Source organism: Phacochoerus africanus, chromosome 4 (genome assembly GCF_016906955.1).
Source record: "Phacochoerus africanus isolate WHEZ1 chromosome 4, ROS_Pafr_v1, whole genome shotgun sequence".
Taxonomy (NCBI): Eukaryota; Metazoa; Chordata; class Mammalia; order Artiodactyla; family Suidae; genus Phacochoerus; species Phacochoerus africanus.
In genome coordinates this window covers 117,443,281-117,456,770 of record NC_062547.1, presented here as the reverse complement: position 1 = coordinate 117,456,770, position 13,490 = coordinate 117,443,281, and the positions used below count along the sequence as shown (strand labels likewise).

Sequence of the window (13,490 nt, the reverse complement as noted above, 5' to 3'; positions counted from 1 at the left end):
CAGATACAAAGGTTGTTGCAAATTCCCTCAATCTGTCAGTAAGAGTTTGACCTGAACTTAAGTTTTAAAGAAACAGCTATGGGAGTTCAAGCTGCGGCATAAGGGGATCGATGTTGTCTCTACAACAGTGACTCGGGTTCGATCCCAGGCCTGGCACGGGGGGTTGAAGATTCCGTGTTGCCACAGTTGTGGCATAGGTCGAAACTCCAGCTCTGATTTGATCCCTGGCCCAGGAACTTCCATATGTTTATGGGTGGCCAAAAAAGAATTCAAACACACACACACACAGTTTTACTTTTGCATACCAAAGTATAAAAAAAAAATGTATATTTCCAAAGATAAACATGTATTTTGTAATCTGGGAAGGTATTTTTCACAAGTCTATGCAACTCGTGAAGTGATGATTAAAAAAAAAAAAAAAAAGCTGGAGTTCCCGTTGTGGTTTAGGAGTATCAAACCCAACTAGTAACCATTAGTAACCACTGGCCTCCCTCAGTGGGTTAAGTATCCAGGGTTGCCATGAGCCATGGTGTAGATGACAAATGTGGCTTGAAGCCTGCGTTGCTGTGGCTGTGATGTAGGCCCAGCAGCTGTAGCTCCGATTTGACACCTAGCCTGGGAACTTCTATATGCCATACCTGTGGCCCTAAAAAGCAAAGAAAAAAAATTTTTAATGAAATAAAAAAGCTTTCCAGGAGTTCCTGTTGTGGCACAGTGGACACGAATTCAACTAGGAACCATGAGGTTGCGGGTTTGATCCCTGGCCTTGCTCAGTGGGTTATGGATCCAGCATTGCCATGAGCTATGGTGTAGGTCACAGATGAGGCTCGGATCTGGCATTGCTGTGGCTCTGGTGTAGGCTGGCGGCAACAGCTCCAATTAGACATCTAGCCTGGGAACCTCCATAGGCCATGGGTGCGGCCCTAAAAAGACAAAAGACCAAAAAAAAAAAGCTTTCAAAATTGTTTTTCATATGTGGTGTTTTCAACTCTGACAGGTAAGCCAGAGAGAAAAGAGAACTTTAGGAAGAGGGATCTTTAAAGTTCATGCAACCAATTGCTTCTTTTATGGATAATGAAATAAAAGCTCACAATATTGAATAACATGTTATGACTTACAACCAAGTTAGACCAGAAATTCAAGTTTACTCAAATCAGGAGTTCCTACAGTAAAGAGAAAGTGGGATCACAGGTTTGGACCACATCTCAGTAGATCACCTGATTCTGACTTATCATTTTATAAGGGGAGAGTCTGGAGTTCCCGTCGTGGATTAATGGAAATGAATCTAACATTCATGAGGATGCAGGTTTGATCCCTGGCCTCATTCGGTGTGTTAAGGATCTGGTGTTGCCGTGAGCTGTGGTGTAGGTTACAGACGTGGCTCGGATCTCACGTGGCTGTGGCTGTGGTGTAGGCTAGTGGCTACAGCTCCAATTCAACCCCTCGCCTGGGAACCTCCATATGCCAAGGACGTGGCCTTAAAAATACCAAAAAAAAACAAAAACAAAAAAAAACCCCAAAAAAACAAAAGGGGAGAGACATGGTCCTCTCTCTATAAAACAAAGTTAACAATCTCTTAAATTTTCTAGAAATCATCTCTGAAACTAACCACTTTACAACTTTTTTTTTTGGCTGCACCCACTGCATGCAGGTGTCCAGGCCGGGGACTGAACCTGAGCTTCTGCAGTGATCAGAGCCTCAACAGAGCCATATCCTTAATCCTTAACCTGCTGAGCCAGCAGAGAACTCCCCACTTAACGACTCTTGCTCAGAATGCCTTATTCTAATTCCCTTGTATGAGAATTTTTACTAATTTCTTCCTTTCCTGCCTTCAGCTGACCTACAGAGGAGAAACATGCAAAGGTGTCACAACACTATCAAGGGCCCCACAGGTGTGGAAGCTATGATATCACTGTCTTTTTTCAAACATGCCTCACAGTGCCTAGTGATTCTCATCCAGATACCTACCCTCCAGGTTCCAGAACTTGCTACCCTTGCAAGTCATTTCACCACTTCCAGCCTCAGTTTCCTTGCCAACAATGCAAGATGCCCTCTATTTAACCTGATCCAAGGACTGTAGGTCTGACCCTGGGTCTTCCTCCTCTGAAACAGAACATGCTCTGACTTGATCTACAGTGCAATCTCCTACACTTTATAGTTTGCATTTTTTTTTCCCCCTAGGGCCGTACCGGCGGCATATGGATGTTCCCAGGGTAGGGGTCTAATCGGAGCTGTAGCCCCCGGCTTACACCAGAGCCACAGCAATGCTAGATCTGAGCCGCATCTGTTACCTACACCACAGCTCATGGCAACGCAGGATCCTTAACCCACTGAGCGAGGCCAGGATCGAACCCCCAACCTCATGGTTCCTAGTTGGATTCGTTAACCACTGAGCGACGGGAACTCCTATGGTCTGCATTTAAATGTACACATAGGAAGGTGCCTCAGCACAGTAGGTAGCACAGTAGGTAGCGCGTTAGTCTCAGAAATGTACGCATAGGAATGTGTCTTATGCTCCTTGCCTTGTGTATCTGCTACAACAGAGTAGAAATTCCTAACATTTGAATTTGTATGATCTGTCTTGTATTGTTCTACTACTTTTAAAATCATGGATCCATAGCCTCCGCTTCTGTTTACTCCCCATTGAGCAATTCTGCTTCCTTTTCCAAATCCTTTCAGCTTTGCCCTTTTGTCTTTTGTTTCCATTGTCTGCTTAACATGAAAAATGCTACCCTGGGTAGGCCTCGTACCTCACTACTTCAAATAGGGAAAACCACCTTACACAGAAGATGAAATGATTAACTGTATGAACTTTAAAACCAGCATATAATCTCAGAGTTCCCTGGTGGCTCAGTGGGTTGTGGCTCAGGTCATTGATATGGCATAGGTTCGATCCCTGGCTCAGGAACTTCTACATGCTGCAGGTGCAGCTAAAGGGAGGGAAAAAAAAAACAGCACACAATCTCATGAGAAGTTGGTTGTTCCTAGTTTATAGCCATAGAATATCCCAGTGGGACTGTAGAGCCTGCAGATTGGTGAGCACGGGATAGGGGGTAAAAATCGGAAGAGAAAAATGATTATTCTGAGAAGCAGGAATACAGTAAGTCAGTCAAGCCCCAGCTCTGGGCTTCTAATACTACCTGCCAACAGCTGCCCGTGGGTCCCAGGGATCTTTGGACAGACAGGGAAGAAGAAGCCTATGCACAGGGGAGCACTTTGACTTGCCTACTTCCCTCTTATCCTTCTTACACCTAATCTTCTAGAATAAATCAGGGGTAACCCACTTCCTTCTGAAGCCCACTCACTGCACTTGAATGACTCTCTCTCCACCCTTCACCCTCAAAAGGTGATTCCTCCTCCATATAATCACATTATCCTTTGCATGTGAAGCTGATGCTCTAAGGTAAATATAATTCAAAGACTGATAGGTGAATGCACAGGCCCACACTATGTATAGAAATACTTCCTTTTGCTTTAAAAGAAAGAAACTCAAGTGTGCCAAGCGCTCCATATGCTCAACACCACACTCTGCCCAGTTCAGACACCATCTCCATGACGACAACCCATGAGCCAGGAGGTAATCCCCCCACTGGACAGACCAAGAAATTGATGGTCTTGCTGGTTAATGGACCTCCTAACATTGCATAGTTAGTGCCCAGATGACTGAGGCTGAACCCAGACTTATCAGATACAGCTCAGTCCAAGAGGCCAGTCTCTACTCACATAGCTTGCCTTGCATCTGCCCTAAAAAAAAATTTTTTTAATATTTTTAATCGCTCCAAAGCAAGCCAGGCTTCTGCGGGCCTCACATCTGACACAATGGGCTAAATGGAGCAAGTGCTCAATAAATGATTATTACTTTCGTGACAATACTGTTTCTCAGCAGCCCAGAGCTTTATAGGACATCAAATGAAACTGTACTTCACTATATCAAAACATCTGCCCCTCTCTCCTGCTCCGGGCTACACCCAGCTCAGGTCACCAATGAATGCTGGTCAGCTACCCACATGTGCGTCTTTTGTGAGGGGATTCAGCATTGTGTGGCACCATCACCTCCTAGAGGTGGTCAAACCATCTACCAACTACAAAGTGCTCCTGCTGGGAGTCACAGAGTGTAGAACCTGATTTAGGGACCCAACAGGGGCTGCTGCGGAAACCCACAGGGACCCCAGGGCAGGCGGATGGGCCATTAATACGAGATGTGTCAATCAGAGGCTCCTGAAGAGGCAGCCTTCAAGCCACACCAGGTCCTTAGGCGTGTTCAATTTAGCACACAAAAACTTTCTTCAAAATGAAATCAATTGCCAATATTTAAAATTCTGGAAAGTTTCTATAAATACCCAAATGGGTGCTTCCCTTAAAACAGCTGAAGATTTGACAACACTGGATCCTCTTTCCTACACAGAAAAAGTAGCTTGGTCTGAGCAGTAGCTGTCTGCTTCCAGACTAGGCACAAGTCATTTTCAGGACCCCTTGGGCACTGTGTCTGCAGTATCTTCCACAGATGCAGAGAGGAAATGCCCCAAGGTCACCCAAACTGGCTGTTCAGTTGTCTGAGACTGCACTGCAACTACTTATTTTTCTGTTCATCAATACAATATCCTTAAATACTCAAAATGCTGCATCAGACGATCACAGCATCATTTATCTACTATAAATGGCTCCATCCATTACTTTTCTGACAGCTAACTGGATTGTAGCCAAACATTCTCTTTAATGCCCTTCACACAGCAGAAACCCCCTTCTGACAGGAACCCACATAGTGAGTTGCCAAGAGCTTGTCAGAGAAAGGGCTGTAGGAATATGCACTTTTCCTTCCTGCCATCCTGCCTCCTGCTTTACCCATAGGCTCCTCTGCCCGCTTAGCTTTGCAGGAATTCGCTGGCTGCCTGCCCTGGCGCTGAACTTCTCTGGGTGGGGCAGCAAGCAGGCTGGGTGCAGGGCTCTTGGAATGCACTTCCTCATAGAGGTGCCAAGACCTAATCTTGGTGGATTCTAAACACAATGGCTTTTGAGCTACCAGGACATTTATTATTCCTGACTGAGAAGTGAAAAAGCAGGCTTTTTAAATTTGCAAAGGACTGAGATGCAGGTTAAGGGGAGTAGTCGTCAAGTTTGACTGGAGTTGAATTACTTTAACTCCAGAAGAAATAAAAGAATGTCTTCTAAATGGACAAGTCATGCAGTATAAATTGACAATATAAATGAACAAAAGGCAAAAGTCTCTGTCACAACTTGTTTTTTCATTATCTATAAATGTTTTAAATTAGAGGTGAGAGTTTATGCCAGTAACTCATAGAACTTTGGTTCTAAAGTTATTTTAGAGAGAATATCGGAATTCAATTTATGAAAATTAATAGCTGGTCTTATTAGAGTTTAAAGGAAAAAAAATCAATCTTCTTTTTCAACCGCAACTCCATTTTTGCCAAACACAGTACAAACTAATAAAATCAACTTTTTGTACGTTTTAAAATCAGCTTTCTACCATTTTAATTATCAATTTTTTTCCAATAAAAATTTAAGTAACTGTGGCAGGAATATTTTGTAAGGTAAAACTTTTGTTTCTCTTTGATTTGTTAAACAAAACAAAACAAAACTAGTGTTTTGAGCTATTATTCCTTTCCTGCCCAGCCACCCATGAGCATATCTCAGCAACTGAGAGCTTTTGAGGGAGGGGGCTGCCCTCAAGCTGGGAGTGTGGGAATGAGAAGTGGCAGGGCTGGAGGAGCTGCCCTCAGTGGAGGGAAAGGAATGGGGAAGGAGATGCAGGCTTGGGGGCTACGGTAACCTAGTGACCCTCAGGCCACTCCCTCACAGCATCCTCCCCTCCAAGCCCCTCTGCAGCAGAGCCTTAAAGGGGCAGGCTTGACCCTAAGCACAGGATGCTCCCTGGCTCACAGGACCCCTCCTTCCCATCACACAGTAGTCCAGCTTCACACAAAACTGCCCTCTTCATGGGACCCGGTGGGTGGGACACAGGGTACAGAATGACTGATGGAGGTGAAGACAAGAGCACCCTCTTCACATGTTCTGCTCCAAGTCAGAACCCCACCATATCCTTAGAGACATGGTCTCTACCAGGTGGGCTCAACTGAGGCTCAAAGCAGAGTACATGTGAATTACAGGGAATAAAACAGAATATTATCCCTGCCTCCCCCCCAACATTCTTCACATATGCATGACAGCAACTCTAAGTAAGTCTGCCTCACTGGCATCAGCTCCATGGTTCTTCCGCAACCAGGAAAACCACACTGTCAAGGGCAAGGTCATCTCTGGTACTCAGAACACATCATAGTCTTGTGGGACACAGGCTCCAAAAGTGATTCACAATCAAAGTGAAATGAACACACAGCCAAAGTCTTAGTTTTTAAACATGGCATTGTATGATCTTTTTTTTTTTTTGCCTTTTCGAAGGCTGCCTTCGCGGCATATGGAGATTCCCAGGCTAGGGGTCTAATTGGAGCTGTGGCCACTGGCCTACGCCACAGCCACAGCAACTCGGGATCCAAGCCGTGTCTGCAACCTACACCACAGTTCACAGCAATGCCAGATCGTTAACCCACTGAGCAAGAGCAGGGATAGAACCTGCAACCTCATGGTTCCCAGTCGGATTCGTTAACCACTGCGCCACGACGGGAACTCCTGATCTCCTTTTTAGAATAAAAATGATGAAAAAACACCAATGTTTAAAATACATGTAATAAATTAACATGAATACCTAGAGATATCACTGCAAGGCTATTCATTTTAGTTAAATTTATATTCCTCAAATTTTGAGAGAGCTTAAATATCCCAAAACTAAAGACTAGTTGAATAACTTATGTCTATGCATCTGTACAGCAGAAGATTACGTGGACATTAAAATGGTGCTGTAAAAGAACACTTACAATCTATTAGAACATACGCATGATTCAAAATTTATTTGAAAGTGGGTTGTAAAATACTGCTATATCACTTTTGCAGAAAAGATATACAAAGGAACAGAAGGCTAGATAAAACAGTGTTAGCACTAGGAGAAGAGAATTGAATATTAAAGATTTTTTTTCTTTGGGGGAGGAAGATTCTGAAACTCCTAAATTTTCTAAAGCAAGCATGTGCTTTTATAATAAAAAAAAATAACATGCTGCATTTTTAAAAGATCCTCAGGCTAATGTTCAGAGCAGTCTGGGTTGTACATAAGCCACACTCTCAGCCCCGAGCTGAAAAGGAGTGTATTTTAATTCCACACTAGGAGGTGGACTCAAGGGCTCAATACCGTTTCCTGTTACTCTAAGAAAACTGCATTTGGCTGGATCTACATAAGCCATGAGAAAAACAAAAACAAAGCCCCTTGTCCCTAAATTAATCAGTTTCTGGAATTTGGCTTGCACGGAAAGACAGGCAGACAGACACAGTGTTACAGGGGCAGATGTTTTTAGAAGAGGAGAGGAAAAGGAGCAACACAAGCAGGTTTGTGTAAAAAGCACGTACGATTACAGCATCTCAAGGGGAGTGAAACATTGATATGAAGCAAAGAATGCTTGTGATAGTCTCAGTTGGTCTCAGAACAATTTCATGAGGCATGGTGTTTCAGAAATAGCATAGGATTTGGAGGTTTGCTTATCAATTATACCACACTGCACTTGATCCAAATGGGATTTAAGACTGATCATATACAAAGATAATTACAATATATTAAGATATAGATACTAAATACTAAGGCTGGAACTTCTGTCCTAAGCCACCTACTTTTTGTATAATGTTGGCCCAATTACCTTTATAATGTTAGTTTCTGCATCAGCTAAATGAGGATAATGATATTACCTATGTGGCAAGGTAATCTATTGCAAAATTAAATCCTGTCTTATTTTTGCCACTGTAGAACCATCAGAAAGAATTTAATTTCCTCCCAGCCCAGAAAGAGGAGGGGACCCACAATCAGATTTCATTTCACTTTAGAAATTGTAAGTCAGGTGACATTTTCACAGCCAGCAACAGTGAAGCAAACACTTTCCTCACAGGCTTGGCATAAGGATTAAACAAAGCAAGAGCTGTCATGATGCTTTGCCAATTGTCTTGCAATGTTCGGATGTTAATTATGGTTATTAAAAACTCCATTTGCTTCATACAATATGGCAAAAAGACCCAGGAGATTTGGGCTCTCATGCCAGCCCCGTCCCTATCTAGCTACTGAGACCACGGCTTCCTCCTCTGTAAAACAGGCACCTAGTTTTCGCCTTGCCCTATCTCACAGGATTACTATGAGGCTCAAGGGGAATAATACATGTAAAAAGCCTGCTGAGAATATTAAGGGAGATCTATAACAAGCCACAAACCAAAGTGAGAACTACCACTTTATAGTTCAATTCTGTGAGCTCTGAACACTGAACATGGAGTAAAACTGATTGTTAGGTGCTTTTATTAAAGAAGTGGTGTGCATTAAAAACAAGAGTCCATCACGGATAAAGAATGCATAAAGAAGAATAGATAAAGAAACCGTCATACTATAGAAACCTCACTGCAAGCTAAACAAACGTGCTTTAGTATACGCCACATATAACACTGATAGAAGCAAGACTAAAAAGAAAACACACTTTGATTCATCTACATAATGTTTTAAAGATAAGCAAACAAACCACTTTGTTCAGAGAAGGCTACATAAGTAGTAATAGCACAGGGAAATGTCAAGAAATAATTATCACAACGTCAGACACGAGTTTCCATTGGTTGGGGAGAAAGGAGATGGTGAAGATGTTACCAGACAAACAGGGACTTCTGGGTCTGCATATGTTAAAAGTGTGTGCATACTTGTGCACACATGTGAACACACATGCACATATATACATGCATATACACATGTATGTGTAGAAGTATACACATATGTATATTTTATGCATATATTATAATTCACAACAAAAGAAAGACCAACAGATTGTTATGTCAACAGGGTTCTTTTAGACTTTTGCTAGGAGTTCCCGTCGTGGCTCAGTGGTTAACGAATCCAACTAGAAACGATGAGATTGAGGGTTCCGACCCTGGCCCCACTCAGTGGGTTAAGGATCCAGCATTGCCGTGAGCTGTGGTGTAGGTCACAGACGCGGCTCGGATCCTGCATTGCTGTGGCCCTGGCATAGGCCGGCAGCTGTAGCTCTGATTAGACCCCTAGCCTGGGAATCTCCATATGCTGCGAGTGCAGCCCTAGAAAAGCAAAAAAAAAAAAAAACCAGACTTTTGCTAAAGTCTTGGAGACTGAGATACAAGACCTGATGTGTCAGGTCCTCTCCCCTCCCCCATGCTTATTATTAAAAAAAAAAAAAAAAAAAAAAAAGACTTTTGCTAAGACTTTGTTTTAGTTTCAGTCTCAAATACACCAAACTAAGAAATTACTCAGAGGAGTTCCCTTGGTGGCTCAGAGGAAATGAATCTGACTATCATCCATGGAGATGCAGGTTTGATCCTTGGCCTTGCTCAGTGGGTTAAGGATCCGGCGTTGCCATGAGCTATGGTGTAGATTGCAGACTCGGCTCGGATCTGGCATTGCTGTGGCTGTGGCTGTGGCCAGCAGCTACAGCTCCGATTTGACCCCTAGCCTGGGAACTTCTATATGCTGAGGGTGTGGGCCTAAAAAGATCAAAAAAAAAAAATTACACAGTTGAGATTTTAATTAATCTTTCCAAAAAAGAGTCATTAGGTACAGTCAGTAAGCAGGTTATAGTGATTCAAGTTGATTATTTACCCACTTATTAGTAATTTTTTTTTTTTAATTTTATGGGCACACCTGTAGCGTATGGAAGTTACCAGACCAGGGACTGAATCCAAGCCATAGCTGTGACCTACACTGCAACTATGGTAATGCTGGATCCTTTAACCCACTGCGTTGAGCCAGGGATTAAACTTGTGCCTCCACAGTGACCTGAGCCGCTGCAGTCCTATTCATAACCCACTGCTCCACAGCGGAAATTCCATTTATTTTTATTGCTTGGACATTTTCTGGGTCAAATTAAAAAGTCCAATATTAACAATTAAAAAGCTACAGGGCTCCAGTCACCACTTAAGTATATGTCACACCAACAGCCTAAAAGGAAACACAAGGTTACAGTGATGAGTTAGGGGCTTCATGACTTACCAGCTGGCTGTGTTTGTGCTATTCTCTTAGGATAAGTCTTGCTTCGACTTCTTGCCACATTCTGATCTGGCCGGGGAAGCTGAATAGAAAGATCTCGACTCATCTGCAATGCTGTCCTGCCACTTAAAAATACAACATTTTGAGTAACACTGGTAAAAAGCACACCACCACAAAATCAAACAGCTCATGAAGAATACATACATCTGTAATGTACAGAGAGAAGGAAAAACACAGACTCATGCAGGCTCTAAGTATATGCAGGCGTTCAACTGATTCTCACTGCAATGTTCACCAAGGAAGTAAGAGACTCTGGCAGGAAAGATTTAGGGGAGATAGAAGTGCCAGCTGAAGAATGTCACTTGCCCTCTGGTTCTACGAGAATGATGTCACAAACCATTACAGTTGCTGACCTTTAACACACCCTGAAAGGAGTTCAGGGCAGAGATCAGGAATGTGCTCTGGGAAAAAGCGGCAGTCCAGGCCTTCAGATAGATATTTTCGGGAGAAAATTTTGTAAGCCCAATTTCTTGCATCTTCTCCTAACTAGAAAAGCACTAAAATCATTAATGGAGTCATCTGCTCCTCATGACTAGCAGTAACTTTCTCCTGACAAGCAGTGACCATCTACCCAGAGGCATGCTTGACAGCACAAGTGTTCCCTTCAGAGCACTTCCTGAGAGCTATGTGAGAGGTTGTCTGCCGCCTGGCCTAACGTCCTCAGTAAGCCCCAAATAAAACTGCACTCAGCCCTCACAGTGCACTTTTTTGCTTTTCTTTTTCTTCTTCCTTTTTTTTTTTTTAAATTTTTTGTCTTTTTAGAGACGTACCTGCGGCATATGGGAGTTCCCAGGCTAGGGGTCAAATAGGAGCTGTAGCCACTGGCCTACACTACAGTCACAGCAACATGGGATCCGAGCCACGTCTGCGACCTATACCATAGCTCACGGCAACACCAGATCCTTAAGCCACTGAGCAAGGCCAGGGATTGAACCTGTGCCCTCATGGACAATAGCCAGATTCATTTCTGATAAGCCACAATGGGAACTCCTATACTTTTTTTTTCCTCAGGCAGCAAAGGAAGATCTTTCAGAGGGAGAACCAAGAAAGAAAGGATTAAAGGAGGAGTTAGGTTTGGATTTAAGGAGACTGACAGGCTAGAAACAGAGGATGCTAATGGTCTTCCAGCTCTACAACTAAATAGTAAAGAAACTGTGTAGGACTAAAACTCCAAAAGGCAATGATTCTACAGGAATCAACATGTCACTGCCATATTTACAAGGCCAATTACAGAGCCTTCTCCACTGCTCCACTGGGTGTGATTTTTCTCTGAAACCCGTGACACAATCAACTGTTGACTTTACCCACCTCCCCTGTTCCAGGAAGTGCCTGGAAAGATTTAAAGCAGGCCTAAAGCCTCATGCATGGTACCACTTCTCTAAAGAGCCTTTCCCTGGGGAAAACTAGCCTTCTCAAGGAATTGTGTAATTTAATTTGAATTTGAGTCGACATTCATCCTACTAAAAGTTTATTCCATAGCTGCTGAATTGGAGCCAATGAACAACTCTGGCTTTCACTTTCCTGTAGGAAAACATAATTTAGGTACAAGGAAAGGCACTTCTAAGTGTCCATTCTGATTCTATTCTTTTAACGGCCCCAAATCCTATTCATCCTACATTTACAAGATAAATACTGGTGTATCTCTCCCCAAAAGATTAAACAAAATTTACAAAGCCAAATTCAGCTCCTAGATGCTTCTGTGAAAGATTCCCCTCATCACCGCCCCGTCTACTTTTATTAGAAATAAAAAGAGGGGCGTTCTCATTGTGGCACAGTGGAAAGAAATTCAACTAGGAATCATGAGGTTGTGGGTTTGATCCCTGGCCTCGCTCAGTGACTTAAGGATCTGGCGTTGCTGTGAGCTATGGTGTAGGTCACACACACAGCTCGGATACTGCATTGCTGTGGCTGTGGTGTAGACCATCAGTTTTAGCTCCAATTCAACCCCTAAGCCTAGGAACCTCCATATGTCGCAAGTGCAGATCTAAAAAGCAAAAAAAAAAAAAAAGGCCTGAAACACTCATAAAAAGCAGTTTCTCATCAGGCTAATTGGGGATATGACTTGATAGGAGATACCATGGGAATTAAAATGACAGGCTCCGTCCATGAGTGTATGTACCCACGTTCAACAGTTCACGGAGGCCAGCAGGAGCGGAGGCAAACCGTGACGTGTTTTCTTTCCTTGAAATTTAATTACTTCTTTTAAAGGTAGTGTATAAGGCAACACAAATAGCAACATCTCTTCCCTGAAAAACCAAGAAAACTCCATAGAGAGCAAAATTCCATTATTCTACATGGTTTGGAATATGAAGATAAGATCTACTTCAAACAGACATACTTGAAGACTTGGGTAGTTTGCACTTTATTCCATAGAGGAAAAAACATTTGCCCTAAAACTATAACCCAATATGTGGAGCACTGAGGTATTTTATAATAAGATTTTACTTTATTATTCAAGTTTTCCTCACGGTTTCTCTTGCAGAAATAAAGGAGAAATGAGAAAATCATATCACAGGCTTAATAAAACTAATACCCAGGAACATAAACTGATCTGGCATGGGCTGCGGGACCCAGGACTAGAACAAGCCTTTCGCCCTCCAGCTTGGTCATTGTGGCACAGATTGGGGGCCTGTGAGAAGAGACGGAGCACAAACCATCTGGTCTGAAGCTACAAGCCCAGTTTAAAACACAGCTCTGCTAGAACTATGTAGTCTGCAGGAGATGATTATTATTTTTTTGTCTTTTGTCTTTTTAGTGCCACACTCGCGGCATATGGAGGTTCCCAGGTTAGGGGTCAAATTGCAACTGTAGCAGCCGGCCTATGCCACAGCCAGAGCAATGCCAGATCCAAGCCGCGTCTGTGACCTACACCACAGCTCACAGCAATGCCGGATCCTTAACCCACTGAGAGAGGCCAGGGATCGAACCCGCAATCTCATGGTTCCTAGTTGGATTCATTAACCACTGAGCCACAACAGGAACTCCCAGATTATTTTTTAAGTCTTCTGGCACCTCATTTTCCTCATTTCTAGTTCTACTTGTTTAGAACTACTTAGCAGAAATACTCTTGTATAGTGTTTTCAGTATTTCCTTGCAGAAGAAAGTACTTGACAATTGTAGAGATTTACAGGGTTGGGTAAGAGCTCCCGCACTTGTGGTGGCCCACCAAAGGGAGAGGACAGAGCTCTGTCCCCAGGACTGCCCACTTCCCTGGCCCTCACACTGTGGCATACATACTCCCATCCTATCTGAGTGGCACTGCCAGTAGCCCCTCAGCTTCAATGCGAGGATGCAATCGGCCATCAGTGAGGTCACAAGAAGAGGAAAG

General features: G+C 43.2%; 1 protein-coding gene across 3 annotated transcripts in view; it reads right to left on the bottom strand.

The window, feature by feature from the left end:
* Positions 1–13,490, bottom strand: part of EPB41L4A (erythrocyte membrane protein band 4.1 like 4A) — a 264,522-nt gene that overhangs the window by 64,091 nt on the left and 186,941 nt on the right. For all 3 annotated transcript variants that reach the window (XM_047778430.1, XM_047778432.1, XM_047778431.1), the window contains one exon: positions 10,106–10,227. In XM_047778430.1, the coding sequence (XP_047634386.1) occupies positions 10,106–10,227 (122 nt within the window). The remainder of the gene's footprint in view (positions 1–10,105; positions 10,228–13,490) is intronic.